The sequence below is a fragment of the Panthera pardus genome, unplaced genomic scaffold (assembly GCF_024362965.1).
Source record: "Panthera pardus isolate Hobbes unplaced genomic scaffold, ASM2436296v1 HiC_scaffold_22, whole genome shotgun sequence".
Taxonomy (NCBI): domain Eukaryota; kingdom Metazoa; phylum Chordata; class Mammalia; order Carnivora; family Felidae; genus Panthera; species Panthera pardus.
The window spans coordinates 893,920-918,107 of NW_026526788.1; the positions used below are offsets into that span (position 1 = coordinate 893,920).

A 24,188-nucleotide genomic window follows, 5' to 3' on the forward strand; every position below is an offset into this window, starting at 1 on the left:
AGGCTCTGTGTGGTCAGTGCAGAGACCAGCGCGGGGCTCGAACTCACAAAACTGTGAGATTGTGAGTCGAAATCAAGAGTTGGATGCTTAACCGACTGAGCCACCCAGGTGCCCTGTGAAATATATTTTTATACAGAGAAAAAGATAGATAAAAAGGATAGACTCCAAAAATGTTAATACCATTCATTCTGAGAGGTAGAGTTATATGTGTTATTTTTTCTCTTGATATTTTCAAGTTCTCAATTATAAACACCCATGTTTTTTGTAACATGAAAATGTAACAGCTATGTTTAGTTTTTAAAAAATGCAATACTGGATAGCATTGCAAAGCTTCACTTATCAATTAACGAAGGACAGAATGTCACACAGACACTATTTTCAAAATATAATGAGCTTTTCGATCCTATAAGAAACAGTGATGGTAAAGAACTAGAGAGTTCACACAATGTTTAGTCAAGTGGGATGTACTTCAAGGTGTGGGTAGTAATCTAGTCTAGAAGGCAGGGTATTTTAGGTTTCTAGGATTCTAGCCTATTCTAGAAGGATAGAATCTATAGGATTCTAGCCTATAGAAACCTAGTCTGGGTTTCTAGCCTTCTTGAGGGCTCCCTTAAGGAAAAGTTCAGTACTTTTTTGAAAAGCAGAAGCACCTCTCCTCCAAGCGGAGACCACGTAAGGGAGGGGCTTTTACCTGAGTGGTCTGTGCCAGGGAATCCTGCATAACTTTGGTTAGCTTCTGTAGGTAACGTCCATAAATCACAGCAAGGATGGATATTGGAGGCACCACACTCAAAACAAAAGTGGCCAGTTGAGGTGAGACATAAAACTGTCAAAAACAAAAGCCAAAAGGTGTTAGGTGTTTGTTACATAGAGCAGCAAGACACTTTCATTACCTACTACAGGTGTGTGTGTGTGTGTGTGTGTGTGTGTGTTATTCAGACACCTTCAAGCTTCATAAAACCCCCTGAGTACTGAGCACACCACACAGGGGTAATACGGACAAAGCTGCTGAAGAAAGGATGGAAATATTTTACCGTCCAGTGCTGGACCACAGCCGGTACAGTGCTGTGTGCACATTAGACCATGCTGTCCAACGAGAGAGGGGGGGGAAGGCAGGACAGGAGTGAAGGAAGGAGGCCCAGGCTGCTCCACGCTGGCCAGACCACACCAGGAATTCTGTATTCAAGTCTGGATCCCCTCTAAGGCACTGAATGACCAGAGCAACGTCGCACTGAAATGGCCAAGACGGCAAAGACACCACAAAACCCCGTATCAATCGACGATCAGGTGAAAGTAGGACTAACAAGTGGAAGAAGAGCTGGAGCTGTTTCCAGGGCTCAGAGGACTGAAGTCTCGGCAGGAGGGATGTGGACTCAACCTAAGAAGTTTCTAGCAACTGGAGCTGCTCAAGGAGGAAATAATCAACTTCTATAGACATAACATAATGGGGTTCCTGCCAACCCTGCAGTTCGGTGATTGGATTTTCAATGGTACCAGCGTCTCTTCAACAAATGGTTAAAATCCGCCAAATCTCATCTGCACGGGAAATAGTATAGTCGGCATGAGGCTTTCTTAAAACGCTGAGGAAAAGTCGCAGACCGAAACGTACAGTGATAAATGGATCAGCCAATCGTTCATTCAACAGCCCGTTACTGAACGCCTACAGACAGCTCACACTATTCCAGGCCCCTGGGAGACAGCTGATCCATGTGGAGTTTTATCAGAGTGACAGCTAGATAGCAGATGGGTAAAAGAGAGAGACACACAGAGGATAACTGCAGGTGTAATAGGGTCTTACAAGGGCAAGTGCCCAAAGGCCCTGAGGCAGGAAGGTGGTTGGCACCTTTGACCACTTATGGACCGATCCACCCTGAGCACACAGGCCGTGCAGTCCAGCAGGTCACCTGCAGGCCATGTGCAGGGGCAGGGATGCAATCAAGGCAGGCCTCACAGTTCCGGGGACTGAATCCGACAGAGCTCAAGCAAACCAACTGCATGGGGCGTCCTCTGCGGTGGGGCCGGAATAGCCATCAGAATGTCTCGGCACCACCCACCTCTCTCTGCTCTGGTTCCGTGCTTGGTAATAAGTCTTTGAAGCCTAACGCAGGGTCCTGTCACCAAAAAAGGAGCATTTGGAAGAGCAGGAACACACATTTTTTTTTTTTAAACGTTTATTCATTTTTGAGAGACAGAGAGAGACAGAGCACGAGTGGGGAAGGGGCAGAGAGAGGGAGACACAGACTCTGAAGCAGGCTCCAGGCTCTCAACTGTCGGCACAGAGCCCGACACGGGGCTCGAACTCACAAACTGCAAGGCCCTGACCTCAGCCGAAGTCGGACACTCAACCGACCGAGCCACCCAGGCGCCCCAGGAACACACATCGTACTGTAGGAAGGAAGATCCCGTAATGTAAATTACTAAACTTGCAGTCTGGTATAGACATTACTAGGTTCTTGTCAGCAGACTTATCAGAGGTCAGGTCCAGGGAGCTTGTGAGAAACTAAGGCTACTCTTGTTCCTCCAGGGCTAAAGACCAGGTCCCAGGTGATGCCAACTCATGAGGCTGAATGTTGGTGCCCTCCCCAAATTTATATGCTGAATTCTTAACCCTAGTGTGGCTATATTTGGAGATGGGGCTTCTAAGGAAGTAATTAAAGTGAAATGAGGTCATAAGGGTAGGGCCCTGATGAGATCAGGGTCCTTAAGAAAAGAGACCCCTAAGAGTCTCTAAGAACCTGCACGCAAGCGCTGAGGAAAGGCCATGTGACCACCCGTCAAGATGGCGGCCACCTACAAGCCAAGCCAATAGAAGATACTCACAACGAACCAACTTGGCCAGCACCTTGACCTTCGACTCCAACCTCTAGAATTGTAAGAAGTAAATCTCTGTCGGTTATGTCACCCGCTCTGTGGTACTTTGTTAAGACAGCCTGAGCAGACTAAGGCCCCTTCTGATTAGCCATCGGACTTATTCTGAACTGTCTGAAACTGTTACAGGAAGAGGTTCCCAACTTTTCCTGAGCCCCAGAACTATCGATATTTAGGAATGATGCTTTAGTGCAGGATGGGTCTTCTTGAGAAAACACGGGATTTCACAGCGGCTTTTCATAAATCAGATCTTACCGGCTCAGGTTGGCAGTACGTCCTTCTGCTCTGGACTGAGCGCTGCGTGGCCGCAAAGAGGACAAAAACCCAAGCTGCTCCACCTGGGAGATGGGATCAATTAGAATCTTCACTCTGGGGATCTAGGACTGCACTGCTCACAATGATAGGGCCACATGGCCACTGATCACTGCAAATGGAGCCAGTGTGACTGAGAAACTGAATCCCTAAATTTGTTTAGCTTTCACTAAAATTTAAACTTAAAAACCAATATTTCATTTCTATTCAGTTATTGGTCAAGTTTAGGTCAAGTTCTGGCATGTCAATCTACCTTTTCAATGGCAAATGTTATGACATCTAAATACAGCTGAAATATTTCCAATGCAAATTTAGCATCCGGATTGAGATGCTCCATGAGTATAAAATACACATTGGATTTTGAAATCTTAACATGAAAAAATAATATTAAATATCAGATTAATAATTGTTACAAAAATTACATGTGGAACTGATGCTTTGTTATGCTGGATTAAGTAAAATACATTATTAAAATTAATCTCATCTTGGGGCATCTGGGTGGCCCAGTCAGTTAAGCATCTGACTTCGGCGCACAGTTTGTGAGTTCGAACCCCACGTCAGGTTCTGCGCGGACAGTGGAAACTCTGCTTCCGATTCTCTGTCTCCCTCTCTCTCTGCCCCTCCCCTGCTTGCTCTCACTCTCGCTCTCTCTTAAGAATAACAAATAAACATTTAAAAAATCATTTCTTTCTGCTTTTTACATTGTGTCTACTAGAGGGGCGCCTGGGTGGCTCGATCAGTTAAGTGTCAGAGTCTTGACTTCAGCTCGGGTCAGGATCTCACGGTGCGTGAGATCGAGCCCTGCTTTGGGGTCTGCGCTGACAGCACAGAGCCTGCTTGGGATTCTCTCTCCCTCTCTCTCTGCCTCTCCCCTGCTCGCACTCTCTCTCTCTCTCTCTCAAAATAAATAAATAACATTTAAAAATAATAATAAAATGTGGCTACTAGAAAGTTTAAAATGACCTATGTAGTTTGCATTACATTCTAGTGGCCAGCAGCACAGGTCTGAACAGAAACAGGGTTTGAAGAGGCGAGGCAAACAGACGACGGTGCTCAAGCCACCCGGTTAAGGCAGGAAAAGGGGCTGCGGGAGTAGAGAGGGCTCACTTCAGTGGAGTACAGACCCACTCGTGTACAGGATAGAATTTATCGTCTTCCTTATGAAGAGGAAAGGAAACCATCCCTTGGTCTTGTCAAGACAGCAATAGCAGCTTTACTGCATTTTTTGGTGTGGGCGGGGGGGGGAGGCGGGTGGAATGCAACTTACTTACCTTTCCTCTAACACACAGCTTGGCGCTCAAAGCGCTCCTTCCACCTGTTGCTTTTTTCAGCAACATTCTTTCACACATTCTTAGAAAACCCAGGCAATAATGCAATCTTTCCTAAATGTTAATGGTGCACGCTCCAGATAAGAAGTCATCCTGGAGAAATGAAGGGTGCAGGAGGCCGCACAGGAGGATGCAAGCCCCACATCCCCCGTGCCTCTGTGGCAGCACTCCTGGCTAAGTGGCTTACGGGGCGATGAGAACAGCTCAGCTAGAGCTCATCCCCTGACTGAGAGGCCCGGCACAGGCCAAAGCCCTGACCAGAAGGCGCCGATGCCAGCCAGGCCGACGTACCATCATGCCAATGCCAATGGAAGCCTGGGCCCCGGCCCTGAGCCCATCCGACAGGTTTTCTGTAATTGAGCGCCCCAGGAGTGCGGTGTCCGAGGAGAGGCGGTTAATCAATTCTCCAGTGCGAGTCTTGTCGAAGAAAGCAACCTCCTGCCTCAGAAGAGAGGAGAATAACGAAGCCCTCAACCTATTCACAATGCGCTGACCTGCAAAAGCAAAGAAGAACGGCATCAGCTTGGGTCGAGCCAGCTAACAGGCAGCGGCTCGGGCCGCTGTCGTCAACCTCCTCCCAGCACGTCTGGGGCCCTGCGTCCACCTGCCGGCAACAGGCCCCTCTGAGCCCCAGCACACTGACACGCACACACTGGTAACGAGCACTCTTTCTGCCTCAGGAACCGTGTGGAGACCGTGGATGCGCAGGAGGGGATCTGGGGATAAAACAGAGGATCGCTGATCGCTGAGAGACATTTAAAACAGTGCTATTTACAAATAAGGCTTCCTACGCTAACTTCCCCAAAGCTGATTCTGTTCCCCCTTGGCAATCCTTTTCTGTACTGAGCTCGGCAACGGCAAGGGCCGGTTAATCATCCGCAGAGCGTTTTATGAGCTAAGTGGCGAGCAGCTGACGGAAGAGTCGGGCACCCCGGGCTCTGTGATTTCTGTGGTTGTCACCGGCCTGTTAACAGCCAGGCCTCGTCACGGAAAGGCTGTAAAACACCATCGCCCCAGTGCCCACTGGAGGGGAAACACAAACACGGAGCATGCGAGATTTCCACAGCTCCCTGGAGAAGGCTCAGAACTCCAGCCTCCTGTCCACGGGCCGCGCCCGCGAACCTCCCGTAAGACAGGCGGCTTCCCTCCCTTCCACCCACGTACCAGGGGAGCTGAGAAGTGAGTGCCGGATCGAAAAATATTCGTAGCTCCCACGTCTGGCCAGACATGGGGCTTTGTCCCCGCTGGATGGGACTGTGGGAAAAGAGGAACAGGGGGCCCGGAGCGCACGAAACCCCACGTGAGCCCCGGTGCGAATCCTCTGGAACGCCTCGCTCGGCAAGATGAGGGCCCTTTTACCTGAAGTCTGCATGAGGTAGACGCGAACAGTGTTTGCAGCAGCACCGCACAGGAACACGCCGCTGAGCGCCAGGCAGAGGCGGGTCAGGGTATAGCTGTAGTCCACGGTGGGGTTTGTGTAAATGACATCGATGATCTTCCCGAGGAAGAAGGGAGCGGACATGGTGATGACACTGGACATGGCCAGAAACCCAACTGCGGCTAGAAAACACAGGAAGTTCTCAGGCCCGGGGGTGCTTTGGCGAGGGGCAGGGCGCCGAATTCACCAAGCGTCTTGCCCGCAGCAGCTGTTCAGAGCGTGCGCTGCTCAGAGCTTGCGCAGAGCAGGTGCTGCGGGTTTCCTTCTTTCAGCTCCCGGACCCTTGACTAAAGGCAAGAACCAAGGAGCTTCCAGGGACAGAGTGAGGAGGGTGACCGAGCATACCCAAGTAGCCAGAGAAGATGACTTTTGCTTTTACCCAGGTTTGATCCTGTCTTCCTTGCCAGGAATATCCAAGAGCTGACTGTGAAAATCTGAAAATCCGTTCTGGCCTCCCTCCCTGCCGCTTGATCTTGGTGTTTATCTCAGATGAGATTTTTCCTACATTCATGCTACACATGGTTATTCCCTGGCATCTGAACTGTATCTTCGCTTGAAGATCAAGCAATGCAGGTCAATCTCTGAATTATGTATAGAATTTCAAAACTTTAAATAACCTTTGGAAAGCAGTTGCTGTCATCCATGACACATGTGGTATGTTCCCTCTTAATCTTACTGCTTTGGGGAATAAAGCACCAGAGTACTGGCATGATAGGACAATAGATAATAACACAATTGTTCATCCGTCTAAAAAACAGTGGGATAGAGTCTTAACAGAAAGGAAGATACTGAGAAAACCCAATCAGGAACAACACATAAAACAGGTAAGTGCATTCATAATAAGGGAGTGCAAATCTACACTACAAAGGTATTCCAGTTTTCATCTACTGGATTGGCAAAAATCAGAGATCGATAACACACTGTGCTGGAAGAAGCTGTAGGAAAAGGGGCATTTGCACTGTTAGTGGGTGTGCAAAGTGGTACAAATGCAACGGAGAGTGATGCGATCATACCGGTTAAAATGTGAATGTACATTCCCTTTGATCCAGCAATTCTGCCTCTAAGATTCTAACTTCTATGTGTACTCCCCTAAGTGTATGCAAAACATGTACCCTCACGGATGTTCGTTACAGCATCACTTATACCAGCGGAACATCCACAAATGGGGAACAAGTTAGATCAATAAAGGAGCATTTATTTTCTGAGTGTTACACAGTTATTAAAAAGAATGGGGCAACTCTATAGGTATTGACGTCACCAAGCTACAATGTTAGTGAAAGCAGCCCAGGACCCGGATGTTAACATTTTCTTGTTGGTTTCGAAGTTTGCATACACACAGGACAACTCCAGGAGAGTAATCAGACGCAGGCAACAAAAGTTCCTTCTTAAGACCAGGGTGACTGGGGGACAGGGTATGTGCTTGCGTACTTTTGAGCTTGGTCCTATTAGGAACCCACCTAGTACCACCACTATAAAGTCAATGGCGAGGCTCCTAGATGAACACGACATGGACTGAACCCCAGGAGATGGGAGCTCTCACACCCTGCAAGTAGCAATTGCTTCTCTTGGTGTTTTGTCTAATGCTAACACTGCAGTTAAAGGTATTACTTTCACGTAACCTCAATAAAAAGAATACAGATTGTATTATTTACCATACCAAGTGTCCATCCACAGATGAATGGGTAGTGTGGTACACGCGCGTGCGTGTGCGCGCGCACACACACACACACACACACACACACACACACACACACACAGTGGAATATTACTCAGCCATAAAAAAGCACGAGGGCTTGCCATTTGCTCTAATATGGATGGACCGAGTGGGTAGTAGGCTGAGTAAGTTTAAGTCAGACAAAGAAAGACAAACGGCACGTGATTTCACTTACATTTGGAGCATAAAAAACAAAACAAATGGACAAACAAAATATTTTAGACTCTTAAATACAGAGAACTGGAGATTACCAGAGGAAAGGTGGGAGAGAGTATTAAGAGACAGATACAGGGGTGCCTGGGTGGCACAGTCGGTCTTCGGCTCAGGTCATGATCTCGCAGTTCGTGAGTTCGAGCCCCGTGTCAGGCTCTGTGCTGACGGCTCAGAGCCTGGAGCCTGCTTCAGATTCTGTGTCCTCTCTCTCTGCCCCTTCCCCGCTCATATTCTGTCTCTGTCTGTCTCTCAAAAACGAATAAACGTTAAACAAAAAATTAAAAAAAAAAGAGAGAGAGATAGATTTAGGAGATGAACTGGAACAAGCTTCCAGTTATAAAATAAATAAGCCACAGAGATGCAGAGTACAGTCTGGGGAATACAGTCAATAATACAGTACTAAATGCTGTTTGGTGACAGATGGCGACTACATTTATCGTGGTGGGCACGGAGTAAAGGGCAGAATTGATGATTCAATATATTACACCTGGAACGAATATAACTTTGCACATCAACTAGACTTCAATCAAAAATATTTGTTTAGACTTAAAAAAGAGCAAAGAGCAGACTCAGTGCCAACGGTTATTTGGCTGGCAGAGCGCTAGGAGAAAGGGGAGGCGTTCATGGAAGGAACATTTCCCACAATGGCTCTCTTCCTTCCTCGAGGCCTCCTGACATCTTGTTCTGGAGAAGACCTTAGCGGACAACCTTCTGACAACCTTTGTGAAACTATAAATACCCAAACACTGCCTGCATCACTCCCCCTTCCTTCTTCTCCTAGCACTTGCCACCTTCTGGCATTCTAAATGAAAAGTGTCACTTGTTTACTGTCTACTCTCCACTAGGACCTAAAAGATTTTTGTCTGTTTCGTTCACTGCTATCCCCCCACCGCCTAGGGGACAGAGACACAGGAGAAGTTCAATAAACATCTGCTGGATGAATAAACAAATAAACTGAACTGGGGCAAAGAAGGCACAAAAGTCTATCACGCCGAAGCGCCTCAGTGAGCCTAACTAGGAACGGAATATCTGGCGCCTCGGAAAGTCCACATGGAAATGATTCCTTGCACAGAGCCAGAAAGTTCCTGTGTCTGGCTTCCTACCACACAACCACAGTTTAACTGAATAATGTGAACCTGGTCAAGGGCCGTTTCATTTTGATGCAAGACCTGGGGTCTTGTTTCAAAATGCCACGCTCCTGACGACAAGAGCCCAGAGGGACTGAAAGCCCACCAGGCACAGAGAACGTTTACTCGGGATTCTGCCCAGCACAACCTCAGGGAGCTGGTGGGCTCCAGAGAGAGGCGTCCTGAGGAACGAGGGATTAACCCGAGAGGCCTTTCTGTTTCATCTGTCATCAGTAGCTAGCTAGTCTCTCCAGTCTGCTCTTTCGCTCTGGCAAACGCCTCCACGGGTGCAATGCATGTGAAGTGCCAGACGGGTCCATTTCCCCCTCCCTCCTCCCGTCTTTTCATTCAAATTGATGATTCCAAATCAGGATCTGGAGTTCGTGAATGAAATGCCCCATGATTTAGATTCTGAACCCGAGTTCTGACACAGTCATAATAATGATTACGAAGAGGAAAGAATTTAGTTGAATCCAAACTCATTCCAGGATATCCCCTTTTTCCTTTTAATTAAAAAAAAAAAAGATTATCAGCCTGTTTTATTGCCATTTATGTCCTTCTCCTACAATGCAGGACACAAAAGTAAAATAAAATAGACAAAAGTAAATGAACGTAGACAAAAGTAAAATAAAAGATTTTTTCAGCTTTCAGTTAGATGGATTCTTTTTAATGGACGTCTTCCCTACATACCACTGTCTTTGACATTAGTGAATAATTTAGATTTGAACCAGAACTATCATTCCAGATTCCTCCCTAAACCCAACATGCCAAGGACACCGCAACCCTTCTGAAATTCTTCAACTGCTTTCCATGGTTAAGCTTCTTGCCTGATGGGACCCAGCAACTGTTATGTATCTCTTGACAGATTTCTTCAGGTATCTTCCTATTATCCTCGTTCTACTGAACCACGGCATCCAAAAAGTGCAAGAAATATTCTTCAAAGGGAGGAGGGAAGAAATCCTAAAATGCAGAGTTTACTCATGAAAGCACAGAGGTTTTGGGGTGGGTGGAAGAAGCTGTACAGCATGACCCCCAGCTGCTGGACATAGAACCAATCTTTTAGTGACGCATCTGACCATCAGGCCGGTACAGCTATCCCCAGTGTCGTTCCAGGACTAAAGACGAAGCACAAAAACGAGCCCCCACCACGATCTGAAGCCTCTGATAGGCATTATCTCCTTGAATCTTCCCAGCGCCCCTCTTACCCTCATTATTTTAGAGGCAACTCCAGCAAAGAGGTGAGGGCGCTTGCCCAAGGTCACCCAGTTCATATAGTACAGAACCCTGTTCTGACACAAAGCCTTCCTCTTCTTCCTACATTCCAAGCAGAGAAATCGGCATGAGCCTGGGGTTGGGGCAGGCCAGGAAGCACCAGAAGGGCTGCAGGACAGAGCTGGAATAGGGACCTCGTGACACAAAAGCAGCCCTGAGAAATAAAGTGGAGAGGTGGGGGGCTCCAGATTATGAAGTGGAACAGGGAATTTGCAGTATGGCAGGCTGTCAGAGGGCTTTAGGCTGGCGAGTGCTACAGGCAGCTTTGCATTTTAAATGTCCCGCTCTGGCTGCAGAGTGAAAGGAGAGAACTGGAGGCCAGCATGACCGCAGACGGAGACTGCTTAGGGCGTGGTGTTCCAGGGTTTCAGGCAAGGGGGACTGGGGGAACTAGGGTGGGGACAGAGGGGACAAGGAAGGTGACAAGGACTGGAGATGTTTTTAGGAACGAGGCTCCAGAGGACCCGAGAATTGACCGGATTTGGGAAGCGTGTTAGGCGGGTAGGTTCTAAACTGAGACCTAGCTCTGCCATCTAGCTGTTGGACCTTCAGTGAGTCACTCAACCTCTCTGTGCCTCAGTTTCTTCATCTGTAAAATGGCAATAAAAATAATACCTCTTTCATAGAGATACCACAAGGAGAAAATTCAGTACATACATGTAAAGCATCTGGTATGGTGCCCGATATCTAGCAAACAATACATAGTAGATATCACTTCCGTTGTCCTCATCACAAGGAGTCAAGAATGTCTCTGGCTTTGGCAAAGGGGTTCACACAGCAGCCCACTCTCTGAGAGAAGTGGCAGCAGAAAAGGCAGTTTGGGGGAGGAAGGCAACTTTGGATTTTGGCCATGTTGAGTTTTCAGGCATCTGGGAGACATTTCCGTGGATGCAAGGTGGGTACCATGGGGAACAAAGAAGTAGAAGATACTCCAGGTTCGAGGGTGAGGTGAAGAAGCCTGGCATCTAAACTGGATAGGGAAGGAAGTGAAGACGCGAGGGGCTGGCAGACTAGCAGGAAGCAGAGCATTTAGGAAACTTCTTAGGTTCATGCAGAACAAAGACCTTCCAGACTGTCAGCACGCGCTGAAGACTGAGGCATCTGGGTCATATTTGCAATGGGGGGGGGGGGCTGCCTTTGCCTCCAGTACTCTCTGCTCAGTGGACATGACGGCCACCTATGTAATTTTATTATTTTTTTTGTTTATTTATTTTTGAGAGAGAGAGACAGAGAGACAGAGACAGAGCACCAGTGGGGGAGGGGCAGAGAGAGAGGGAGACCCAGAATCCGAAGCAGGTGCTCCAGGCTCCGAGCTGTCAGCACAAAGCCCGACGTGGGGCTCGAACTCATGGACCGCGAGATCACGACCTGAGCTGAAGTCGGACGCTTAACCGACTGAGCCACCTATGTCATTTTAAATCTTCTAATCGCCACATTAAAAGAGTAAAAGGGAGTGGGTAGGATTAATTTTAACAACACACTTGATCCAATATATCCAAGTTATTCAACAACATGTAATCTACATAAAAATAATAGCGAACCCTACAATGATACTTCACTTTTTTTTTCTTCATACCAAGTTCTTTTAAAATCTGGTATGCATTTTCCACTTAAATCAATGCTAACACGTTTCATAGCACAGCTACAGAACGTTAAGGCGTTCTCTGATATATGGTGTCTCCAGAGCAAACAAACATCCCCCGCTTTCTGGAGCAATCCCCATTTCAAAGGTACAGCCTCATGTGCCAGTTAGTACTGTCCTTGTCAGAGCCTCTGTCCTGACTGGGGACTTCAGGGAATAGTCGCTCTCAGCACGGCTCATCCGCTCCTTGTTTACCGTATTCACTGGCTTTATCACTTCATTGTTTTTGGTCACTTCATAAAATATAACTTATACATTCAGCAAAAGCTCCCGGTGGGCATGGGGTTCTCAGAATGGCCCTAATCTCAAAGCACACAGCCCTTATCAGTATTTTAAGTGAGAGGCACCCTCCCAGGTCCTCCACAGAGGCCTCAACTGAACGGTGTGGGTGGAGGGGTGTGGTGTATCTTGCACAGTGTAACCGGGAACCTGCCTGGCAAGGTGTCTCTGTGTGCACCTCCAGGTTGGCACTGTGGTCACGACCCCACAGGACCCCAACGGCCCACACACCTCACGGCTGAGATCAGCTCACGCAGTGCTCCCTGCCCCTAACTCAATGGGATGGTCAGAGCCCTCCACCGCCCCCCTCTATCTGCCAGGCGCAGCAAGGGGCTCTGACAAATGACTTCTTATCCCAGCAGTCCACTAGGGGCTCCTCCGTGAGCTCCTGTATCTCTGAAGACTCCTTCTGGCCAAGGGGATAAGAGGAAGAGTTATCAGTGAGACCGGAGAGCACCGCTGTGGGCCACAGCTGTAGGAAGATGGGCTGCGGGTTCCTCTAGCAAGTGGGTAGCAGGGGAGGGGGCACAGGGGCCGGTGAGGGGCTGCAGTGCCTCTAGAAGACCTGGGGGGGGGGGGAGAGGTGGGTGACGCTACGACCGCTCTCTGCACACACACATCTGGAAACAGTTCAAATAGCAGACCCTGATGTTACAGTTTCTGACACAAATTACTTAAGATCCAACTTTCCCGGTCACGCACTTCAGGTGGCATACTCAGCAAATTGCTGAAGACAGAGGAAAATGTCGTTAATCAGATGTACGGCTGAATTGTTAAAAAAGGACGTTTGCGTTTGTTTTCCTAAAAACCAGCATGTTAACATTGGAATTCCTTCTCTGCAGCTCGGGTTTTTTTTTTTGGTCTCTTGATTATAACACACACATGAGCGCGCACACACGCACACAGCTCCTTATCTGTAGCATTTCTTTTTTTAAAATTTTTTTTTTCAACGTTTATTTATTTTTGGGACAGAGAGAGACAGAGCATGAACGGGGGAGGGACAGAGAGAGAGGGAGACACAGAATCGGAAACAGGCTCCAGGCTCTGAGCCATCAGCCCAGAGCCTGACACGGGGCTCGAACTCACGGACCGTGAGATCGTGACCTGGCTGAAGTCGGACGCTTAACCGACTGCGCCACCCAGGCGCCCCATTATCTGTAGCATTTCGAAGAGCTGTGCCAACATCTGAGGCTGCCCTTATGATGATAAGTTACAAATTAATGACGACAGGACACCCCACTTCCTTTTAATCCCACAAATGCCAACATCCAGATTGGCTTCAATATATCATACACAATGACTTTTAAGGAAACCGTATGTCCTAGTAAGGGTTTTTCATCAGATTTCCTCATAAGGTACAACACGTGCTGATTGTCCGTTTAGAAGAATTAGTGAACCAACCTCAGCCTTTCTCGGATTAAATGTTCACAATTATTCAGCGAGGCAGATCAAACCAGCTCTTCTTATAATAAAAGGCGGTGCAGCCCTTGCTTTACTTCTCCACATACCAGCGTGGTGGGACATGTGGGAACAGAGTAAGAAGGTACAGGGATGATGGGCACGCGAGATGCGGGGTGAGGCTACCCATGGTGCCGAGCCCACGTGGGCACCAGCAAAGCCTGGCACCTAAAAAACCTTCTCAGCGCCTCATATCTCAGAAAGAAAACAAAACTGGGCACCCGGGTGGCTCAGCCGGTTACGTGTCCAACTCTTGGTTCCGGCGCAGGTCGTCTCACGGTTTGTGAGATCGAGCCCCACGTGGGGCTCTGTGCTGACAGCGTGGAGCCTGCTGGGGCTTCTCTCTCTCCCTCGCTCTCTGCCCTTCCCCCACTCACTCGCACGCTCTCTCTCTCTCTCTCTTAATAAATAAATAAACTTTAAAAAACCCTGGTTTTCCTGGCACTTACTTTGAGTTGCATATGGGAATGGCAGACACACCCTGTAGGGTTCAGGGTCTCTACATTTGGGCCTCAATCTGGGCCTGGTTGTACCATTATTTATTCTTCCACCTGAGGCACTCGGAGCCCCTGCTCTAGGCAGCACACATGCTAAGAACTAGACAGAATTAGACCCAGCGCCATTCTCAAGCAGCTCACAGTCCAGTGGGATCTTCCAGTCTCAAAATGTTCTTTTTTAAAAAAAAAATTTTTTTTTAACGTTTATTTATTTTTGAGACAGAGAGAGACAGAGCATGAACAGGGGAGGGTCAGAGAGAGAGGGAGACACAGAATCTGAAACAGGCTCCAGGCTCTGAGCTGTCAGCACAGAGCCCGACGCGGGGCTCGAACTCACAGACTGTGAGATCATGACCTGAGCCGAAGTCGGACGCTTAACCGACCAAGCCACCCAGGCGCCCCTCAAAATGTTCTTTTAATAGAGTAAAAGATCTTTATTTCCATCAAAATCTACATACAATCAACTGAGCCATGACATAAATTCTGTCTACCTCCGTGATACCAAGAATTCCCCTAAGCTTCAACAGTAAGAAGAGAAACATTCTCTCCCTAGCTGCCCTCCTCCATAGCACCAACCTGCCCTACATTGCAAATGACTCTCTTGGAAAATCTTTTCTAAAGCAGTGGATTTGCGGCAAAGCGTGTGGGATTCTCACTGTTTCAAGGGCTGCATCTGACAACCTCACAGGCCTCGATCCCAAGCCCTCATCACGGTTGCAGTTTTCTCTCCAGTCATATGATTATTTCATTTATGTTTCTTCCCCACTAAGCTGAAAGCCCTAGGAGGAACAGGAACTGTGTTTCTTTCTGCTCACCCACGCAACCCCATGGCCCACCAGACACTGAGGGGGGCTCAATAAATATTTATTAAAGAAATGAAGATTTAGGGAAATCTCAGAAACTTTTAAATCTTAAAAGGCCAACATTTCCTGAATTATGGTGAAAAACGAGGAGCTATAGAAAATTGTTCTGAAACATTCATTTCGGGGCGCCTGGGTGGCTCAGTCGGCTGAGTGCCTGCCTTTGGCTCAGGTCGTGATCCCTCGATTAGTGGGTTCAGCCCCAAGTCAGGCTCTGTGCAGACAGCAAGAAGCCTGCTTCAGATCTTCTGCCCCCTCTCTGTCCCTCCCCCGGCTCACGCTCTCTCTCTCTCAAAAAAATACACATTTAAAAACATTCACTTTTATTTCTTTAAAAAAATTACTCAATTATGATTTAGTTGGGGTTTGGTCTATAGTTTGCTCAAAGTTTCTGGAGTTTACAGATCACTGATGGTAGGCAGTGTTTGATTTTTTTTTGAAGAGCTAGTAACTTCCTGCTTACCATTGAGGGAGGCAAAAAGCACATGAGACACATCTGAAAGGCTTAGATTGTTTTACTTCACATAGCAAAAAAAAAAAAAAATGCTGTTTAATAAACTTGTCTAAGGCAAAAAATGTTTTTAAGTACTATCAGTGTATAATACAAAATAGGTATATTTTTGGCTAGAATAAATTTCACAATGAAGGGGGCGGGGGACGCGGCCCATTCTGAGAATACTGGCAAATGCCAAAGCAGAACAGACCCAAAGTTTCCAATAATGAAATACTGCTCCACTCGTATCATGTGTCAAGCTGAGAAACATAAAACACAACTCGGCCAACCTGAACGCTCGACAGTGCTACCGGGAGGTGAGCGCTCCACCCAGCCCTTCTTGGTGGAGATCCCCAGGTAAGAAGCCAGCCCGTCCCTACAGCCAGTGTTACAAGTGGCCCAGGGTCTCTCTGCAGCCCCCGCGGTGTCCCCTCTCGGCGGTCGCGGGACCACGCGCTTTGTAAGGGGTGCTGACCAGCGTTGGGAAGAGAACGGACGGAGAAAAAGCCCTACCTGCCAGCCTCCCGCGCTCCGGATACGCCAGCCCTAGAAGTTTCCGGGCATCCGAACGCCTGGCCGCCGCGGAGCGCATTCGCGAGTCGTCTCTGGGAGTCGCCGCGGCCGCAGGCAAAGCCGGCCCGCGCTGCCTGGCCTCGTCCCCGACCCGGGCGGCCACTGCTGGGCCGCCCGGGAGCCCGGCGCGCGGGAGCCGCGCAGCGCCGGGCCCGGCGAGCCCCCAGCACCTGCAGGCGCCGGGGGGCCGCGCCCACAGCCCCAGGAGCCGCGCGAGGCCTGCTCCGCCCCCGGGGCCGCGGGGACCCCCGCTCGGGTAGCCGCTAGTCCAGCGGCGCGGGCCTCGCGCGGCTCCGGCATCCCCGAGGAGCCGCGGCCTCGCGCCCCAAGGCCGTGCCGGCCAAAGGCCCGTCAACTGTGGCCGGGGCCCCGGGACACGGGCGCCCGGGGCCCACGTTCTGGCGGCCGGGCTTCGCCACACGAGCAGCCGCAGCGGCCAAGCAGGGGGGCCGTGCATGGCGCCGCGTCCGCCCCGTGCGCCTCAGCCTGCCCGGCCCGGTGCGCACAGAGGCCGAGGACCCTCCCGGCCCGGCCGAGCAGAGGGCGTGAACGCGGCGCCGCCCGCAGCCCCGCCCGTTGTCACCCGCCGTCACCCTTCTCCTCGGGCCCCCGGCCCCCGCGCACGCCCCGGGTCGCGCCCGCCCCATGCCCGTCCTAGCCGCGGCCCTCCGCCCGCACGGGTCCCCGCCCCCGAGGGCGGCGACCCGGGCGCCGCCCCACACCCCCTCCCAGGAGCCCCCTCCCGCCTCGGGGGTCCTTCCCCGCAGCGCCCCCCACCGGGCTGCCGAGCGCGGGGCGCGGAGCCGGCGGCGCCAAAGACCGGGCTGAAGAAAGCGTCGGGCGCTGCTGCGCCTGCGCACTATCGTGCGGGGAGCTTTTTCGCGCTTCTCAGTCCCTTCCCGTAAAAGCCTGCGAGCCCTTTCTCACGCCGGACGACTCGGCGGAGCGCGCAGACCGGATCACACGATGACCGGTGAAGGGATGCGGAGGCCCGACAGCGAGCTGGTCTGGGCTCGGGGAGGGTCCGCGGCCCCGGCGACCCTGGCTGGGGCCGGTCCTGTCACCCTACGTCCCAGGGCCGAGCACGGACTGAGACGCAGAACGTTGCTGGAGAGGACACCGCTGCGGGTCAGCGCGGTTATGGAAGGCGTCGTGGTTGGAGGAGGTGGTTGGCGAGCCGTGAAATTGGGTAACTTTGAGGAAAGGAAGAGATCATTTCCTAACCTGAGCCGCAGTGCAAAAACACATGGTCGAGACACCCCGGCTGCTGAGAGTGCAGAAGACCAATCTAAATGCAATGTAGTATTTTAATGCACGTGCAAGGAAAGCCAGAGGAGAGGATCTTAAAACCCACCGGGACGCAAGGAGACTTAAAGGTGCAGGCATCTGTACGCTGGGGGATTAGGGATGGGACCAGCCTGATTCTCTAACATGTATGAGGCGTGGCTGAAGAAGGTGGATTGAGTTTTTGTTGACTCGTAATTTTACAAAGCCGATACGAGGGTAAGGCTAGTGAGAGACACGTGCTTCAATCGCAAAATGTATGGATTCGAGAAAAAAAACCCTAAACCCCCATAATCAAGATTAATATTTTAATGCAATATTTTTTAAAATCAAAATTAATGCAAAAAAATCCATCATGAGCAATGTATCAAAATTTCAAATGCATTTCTGCATTTGCACAATCCTGCCTCTCTCCTCCCACGTTAATCCCACCCCTAAAAACCTTATTCACAAAATTAGGCAGTTAGCAGCTGGCCTACTTTGCCAATTATTCTATTTTTGCATGAAAGTGTTATTTATCTTGATTACGGACACTTTTTAGGCCCCTTTAAGTTTCACCCCCAGGAGAGTGCCTCACTTACCTCACCCTACTTGGGGCCCGGGTAGGTAAGGAGTGTAGGACTTTTGAGAGGAAGTACTGATCATAGAAAGGTGGTGTGGAATTAAATAGTGCTTCAAATGCCCTGATGAGCAGGAAGTGAGCAGGAAGCATGCCTTCCTCTAAATTCCAACCTCTTAGACCCAGGGGAGCATGGAATCCCCACCCAAGTTAACCATGACTTAGGTTAGCCTCTCATCGGTGTCTAAATTCTAGGATGCAGGGTATAGTATAAAACACCATAGAAAAGCAAGAAAAGCCTGTGCATTAATCCTGAGACAACAAAAGTCCAAATCCTGACCAATGACAGACAGAAAGGGCTCTTGGTAGAGGTGTGGTTGAACCAAGCAGTAAAATCTGGCCTTCCATGAATAGACAGACTCTTAATAGGTTTAGTGGGTAACAGGTGTTGAATTCAAAAAGGATGTCTTTTGACGGAAACTTGAGAGCAGTGGAATTACTTCGAGAACAGTTCCACCTGTGGGTTCCTGTACCTCTCAAAGGGCGAATAGGGAGCTCATGTGGACAGCAGGACCCCTGCCCTGCCCCGCCCCATGGGCAGCACAAGAAGCAAACAAAAATCTTCCTGGTGTGAGGTCTCTGATCTGATAAGGATGGAGGTGGGGCTGTCATCTGACCTTTCTTTGTACATTTCTTTTTCTCTTAATTCAAGCTTGCAGGTTATCCAGTCAAGGACCGGAGTGGCGAGGCAACGGCTGAAAGATGAGCCTACAGTTCCCTCAAGCATGAACCAGGAAGGGGTGCAATCTACATGGGGCAGAAGTGTTTTGTAAATTCCTCTGAAGTCCAGATTGAAGTTTTTGGTAACTCTTCTGCATTGTGTGCTTAGAGTGAAGGCTGAGGCTGTAACTGTCTCAGCAATATGACTCAGGCAGGCTGAATGCAGTGTAAGCAGAAGGTTTCGGCATCTTTCGCTTTTACGTTCTCTCTCACCCCCTCCCCAAAGACTCTAGAGGAAGGTTGTTATGGGTTGAATTGTGTTCCTCCAAAAAAGATATGTTGAAATCCTAACTCCTGGTATCTCAGAATGTGACCTTATTTGGAAACAGAGTGGTCGCAGATATAGTAAATTAAAGTAAGATGAAGCCATATTGGAGTAGGAGTAGGGTATCAATTTTTAAAAAATATTTATTTTTGAGAGAGAGAGAGCGCACGAGCAGGGGAGGGGCAGAGAGAGAGGGAGACACAGAATCCGAAGCAGGCTCCAGACTCTGAGCTGTCAGCCCAGAGCCGACACGGGGCTTGAACTCATCAACCCTGAGATCGTGACCTGAGCTGAAACCCAAGAGTTGGACGCTTAACCAACTCAGCCACCCAGGTGTCCCTATCTGATGTATAATAGAAGACATGAAAACTAAAATGACAAGCAGATACCATGATTCTCCTCAATCATTTGAATAAGGATCAAAAAGTTTTACTGCATTGCCTTGATGAGGGTGAGGTGTCCACATGTTGGTGAAAAATGTCAGTTGCTGCACGAAAGCACTTGCTGTATCTATTAACAATGTAAATACATATATCCTTTGATCGCACAATGTCACTTCCAGGATTTTTAAAAATAGACTATTTTTCAGAGCAGTTTTAGGTTCACAACAAAATTGAAAGGAAGATACAGAATTTCCCACCTGCCCCGTGCCTTGACACAAGCACAGCCTCCCCCCCACCCCCCCACTAACAACACCCTCACCCGAGTCCACTGATGGATGTCCATAGTTAACATTAGGGTTCACTCTTGGTGTTGTACATTTGGATGAATGTATATGGACACGTATCCACCATTACAACATCATACAGAATTGTTTCACTGCCTAAAAATCCTCTGCTTTGCCTATCCATCCCTCCTTCCCTCTCGCCCCAGGAACCACTGATCTTTTTTACTGTCTTCATAGTTTTGCCTTTTTCCAGAATGTCCTATGTACAGTATGTAGCCTTTCAGATTGGCTCCTTTCAGTTAGTAATGGCCTTTGAGTTTCTTCCATGTCATTCCATGGCTTGATAGCTTATTTCTTTCCAGCCCTGAATAATAATCCCTCGTCTGTACTGAAGTTTATCCAGTTACCTACAGAAGGAAGTCTTGGTTCCTTCCAAGTTTTGGCAATTATGAAGAAAGATGCTATAAACATCCACATGCAGGTTTTTATACGAACAAAAGTTTTTACCTCTTCTTGGTAAACACAAAGGAGAGAGATCGCTGGATTGTACGTTCGGTGTTGTAAGAAACTGCCAAACTGTCTTCCAAAGTGGCTGCATTGTTTCACATCCCCACCAGCAATGAATGAGAGCTTCTGTTCCTCCACATCCTTGCCAGAATTTGGTGTTATCACTGTTTGGGATTTTAGCCATTCCAATGGGTGTGTCACTTCTAGGAATTTAAATTCTATATACATTCTCACATGTATGGAATGATAAATTTATACAAAGATTCATTGCAGTATTGTTTATAATAGAAAAAGACTGGAAAAGTAATTTAAAGAAGGGGGGGCGCCTGGGTGGCTCAATGGGTTAAGCTTCCGACTTCAACTCAGGTCGTGATCTTATAGCTCATGGGTTCAAGCCCCACATCGGGCTCTGTGTTGACAGCTCAGAGCCTGGAGCCTGCTTCAGATTCTGTGTCTCCCTCTCTCTCTTTCCCTCTCCCCTATTTTCTCCCTCTCTCTCTCTCAAAAAAATAAACATTAAAAAATTTTTTTAAAAAAAGCCTGGAAACTATAGTCTAGCATTAGGCATCAGTTAAATAAATTGGGGTACATTCAGGCAGTGGAAGGCCATGCAATCTTTAGAAAGGATGAGGCAACTCTACACGTGCCAATTTGGAACCATACCGTAAGACATACAATGAAAAAAACAAGGTGCAGAGCTGCATGTATAGTATGCTCTATTTGAGTAAAAAATAAAAATATATATACTCACACACACACTCATATATTAACAGAGTATCTTTGCAAGGATACACAAGGAACAGTGGTTTTCTCTATGGAGAAGTGAATGGCCAGGGTATTAGGGTATGTGTCTTTTTGGATTTTCCAATGTCTATTAAAAAATATGCCACCTGGGTGGCTCAGTCGCATAAGCATCCAGCTTTGGCTCAGGTCATGATCTCACGGTCTGTGGGTTTGAGTCCTGAATCAGGCTCTGTGCTGACAGGTCAGAGCCTGGAGCCAGCTTTGTATTCTGTGTCTCCTCTCTCTCTGCCCCTCCCCTGCTGACGCTCTCTCTCTCTCAAAAAAAAAAAAAAAAAAAAAAAAAAACAACAAAAAAACAAAAAAACAAAAAACATTCAAAGCTTTTTTAAAAATATGCTAAAAGTATTTATTAAAAAATTAAGAAAACAATAAAAGATAGCCTCCTATGTAGAAAAAAGAGGAAAAATTTAAAATTTATTTTTCTTATCTTTACAAACTCTTGTGTTGAGGGCTATTTATTTTTATTTTTTATTTTTGCTTAGTTTTACAAATACTTGTGTCGAGGGCTTCTTTCAAATTTTTCAAGAATAAATGGTTCCCCTGGTATATAAACTATTCCGAAGCATAAGAAAAAGATAGACTTCTTAATCCATTTTATGAAATTCATTGCCTTAATATTTACATCTAACAAAGATCACCACCAAAAGCAAAACACAGGAAAATATCAACATATAAATCCTTAATAAAACCACAGCAAATCATATCCGACAGAATATTAAAAGACTTAGAAAAAACACATTATTACTAAACTAACATGATAAGAATAGAACTGCCACGTTGCACAATCAGTGCCCTGAGAAAAAGCATCTCGATCAAGCCATTAGGTAACATCGTACTTACTAGTGAACCAACAGAGACCATCTTATCTAAACCAGAAATAAAGCATAGATGCCAGTTATCACCGCTCTTGTGAAACGTGGTGCTGGAGGTCCTACCCCAATGCAAGAGACAAAAATAAGCGAGGTGTAGTTACAGACAAGAAAAAGACGAAATTGTCATTACAGGCAAATTATATCCTTCTTTACTTAAAAAAACCAAAGAGAGTCAACTGAAAATATAATGAAGCGATAAGAGAATTCTACCAGACCATTGAACCCAACATTGGCAAAAAATAGGTTTTCCTGGGTATGAAGGTAGAGAATTCACTACCAAAAAATGGCATTCATAATTGCAATAAAAAGGTACAACACCTAAGAAATTAAAAAGAATGTACAAGACAAATGTGAAGACAATAATAAAGCTGTGCTTAGGTAGAAATAAGACTTAAATAAAATGAAGAAATACAATATTTTCCTGGATATGTAGACTGAATACTACTCGATATGTACCAGGTTCTATGTTAAGCAATTTATACACATAATCGCACTACATTTTTAGGGGGTGGGTCTTTTTTTTTTTTTTTTTTTTAATGTTTGCTTATTTAGTTTAAGGGAAAGGGGATGAGAGAGAGGAAGAGCGAATCCCAAGCAGGCTCCCTGCAATGCAGAGCCCAACACGGGGCTCAAGCTCATGATCCATGAGATCCTGACCTGAGCCGAAATCAGGAGTTGGATGCTTAACCGACAGAGCCACCCAGGCATCCCTTGTTTTGTTTTCTTTTGTTTTTAAACAAATGAAGAAGCTCTGGCCCCCAGAGGCGAGGCATTTTGCCCCAAATCACACAAATAGTAGATGGCAGAGCAGGATTTGAATTCTGGCAATCAGTTTTCAAAGCACATGCCTAGCAGCCAAGTTGGTTTTCTCACGTTAATTTATAGATCTAACATAATTCCAACTAAACCCATGAAAAGCAATTTCTAAACTTGCTGAAGTGAATCTAGGATATAAAAAAAATAAAGCAGCCAGGGGAAATGTCTGGTAATTGAAGCCGATTAAATATGAAGCTTCTCATACCTGCTCCCCAAAACTCTATGGAGTAACAAAAAGAACAAATAAAGACACACAAATCTCTTACCTATAATGTAATTACAGACCTCATATTGCCATTACATAGAAAAATCAACACCAGTTTCTACCAGAGCTATCTGTCCAGGTCTGTCACAAGGCTTTGAACATACCTGGGGCAGGAGGACTCCTAAAAAACTGTGAAAACAAGAGAAGAGGGTGATGTAAGGGTCTCAAATTGGCCTAAGGTCATGAGAGCGAAGGAGAATTTAAAGCTGAAAATATGGAGCAGGGCAGCGGGGTGGGGAGAAAGTTCTTGTGGGCCAAACCACTGACCAAAAGAAAAGAACTAAAAAATGAGCCAGATTCTGGGGCACCTGGGTGGTTCAGTTGGTTAAGCGTCTGACTTCAGTTCAGGTCGTTGTCTCACATTTCGTTGAGTTCAAGCCCTGTGTTGGGCTCTCTACTGTCAGCACAGAGCCCACTTTTGATCCTCTTCCCCGTCCCCCATCTCTGCCCCTCCCTGGAGCTGTCTTAAGTATTTATTATTTATTTATTTTTAAGTATTTTTTAATGTTTATTTATTTTTGAGAGAGCGCGCCAGTGGGGGAAGGACAGAGAGAGAGAGGGAGACACAGAATCTGAAGCAGGCTCTAGACTCTGAGCTGTCAGCACAGAGCCTGACGCGGGGCTCGAACTCATGAACCACAAGATCATGACCTGAGCTGCACTCAGATGCTTCACTGACTGAGCCACCCAGGCGGCTCTCAAAAATAAATATTAAAAAATAAATTTTATGAAGGGGGCGCCTGGGTGGCTCAGTCGGTTAAGCGTCCAATTCTTGGTTTTGGCTCAGGTCACGAACTCATGGTTCATGAGTTTGAGCCCCACATCAGGCTCCCCACTGACAGCACAGATCCTGCTTGGGATTCTCTCTCTTCCTCTGTCTGCGCCTCCCCTTTTCATCCTGTCTCTTAAAATAAATAAAACTTAAAAAAATTTTTTTAATTAAAAAAAAAAAAGAATTGACTAAATGGTTAAGTACCCAAGGAAAAATGTTTTAAATAAAAAATTTAAAGAGCAGCATTGGAAAGAAGCAGCAAAACAATAAAAGAAAAGGGAACAAATAGCTGAGAAGGTCCAAGATTCTTATAATGGAGAAGCAAATCAAAACAATAGACCAGAACTAACATTAAAACCTATAATCTAAGAACACATTCCAAAAATAAAAATAATCTGAGTCTACTGTTTAAAAAGCCCACAGCCACTGGAGAAAATGGACACTGAACAATCAATTCTCAGACATAGGATAGCAAAACGGTTAAACGTTAAAAATAAAAACATGTTTTCAAAGCTTCCAGGCA

At 47.3% G+C, this 24,188-nt stretch overlaps 1 protein-coding gene and 1 long non-coding RNA gene across 3 annotated transcripts in view; one reads left to right on the top strand and one right to left on the bottom strand.

The window, feature by feature from the left end:
* The window catches only part of ABCB10 (ATP binding cassette subfamily B member 10), a 34,167-nt gene extending 17,327 nt beyond the window's left edge, over window positions 1–16,840 (bottom strand). The window contains exons 1-4 of one of the 2 annotated variants that reach the window (XM_019419072.2): window positions 16,015–16,840; window positions 5,868–6,068; window positions 4,800–5,002; window positions 692–826 (exon numbers count right to left, since the gene is read on the bottom strand). In XM_019419072.2, coding sequence (XP_019274617.2) covers window positions 692–826; window positions 4,800–5,002; window positions 5,868–6,068; window positions 16,015–16,531 — 1,056 coding nt within the window. In that variant the 5' untranslated portion in view covers window positions 16,532–16,840. The remainder of the gene's footprint in view (window positions 1–691; window positions 827–4,799; window positions 5,003–5,867; window positions 6,069–16,014) is intronic. The other variant, XM_019419071.2, reaches the window with a different exon arrangement.
* A 176-nt stretch (window positions 16,841–17,016) lies between these two features.
* On the top strand, window positions 17,017–19,613 carry LOC128779088 (uncharacterized). The gene is made up of 2 exons (XR_008425014.1): window positions 17,017–17,450; window positions 18,630–19,613. It is a non-coding gene; the product is annotated as an uncharacterized LOC128779088 (long non-coding RNA).
* Window positions 19,614–24,188: the final 4,575 nt, after the last annotated feature.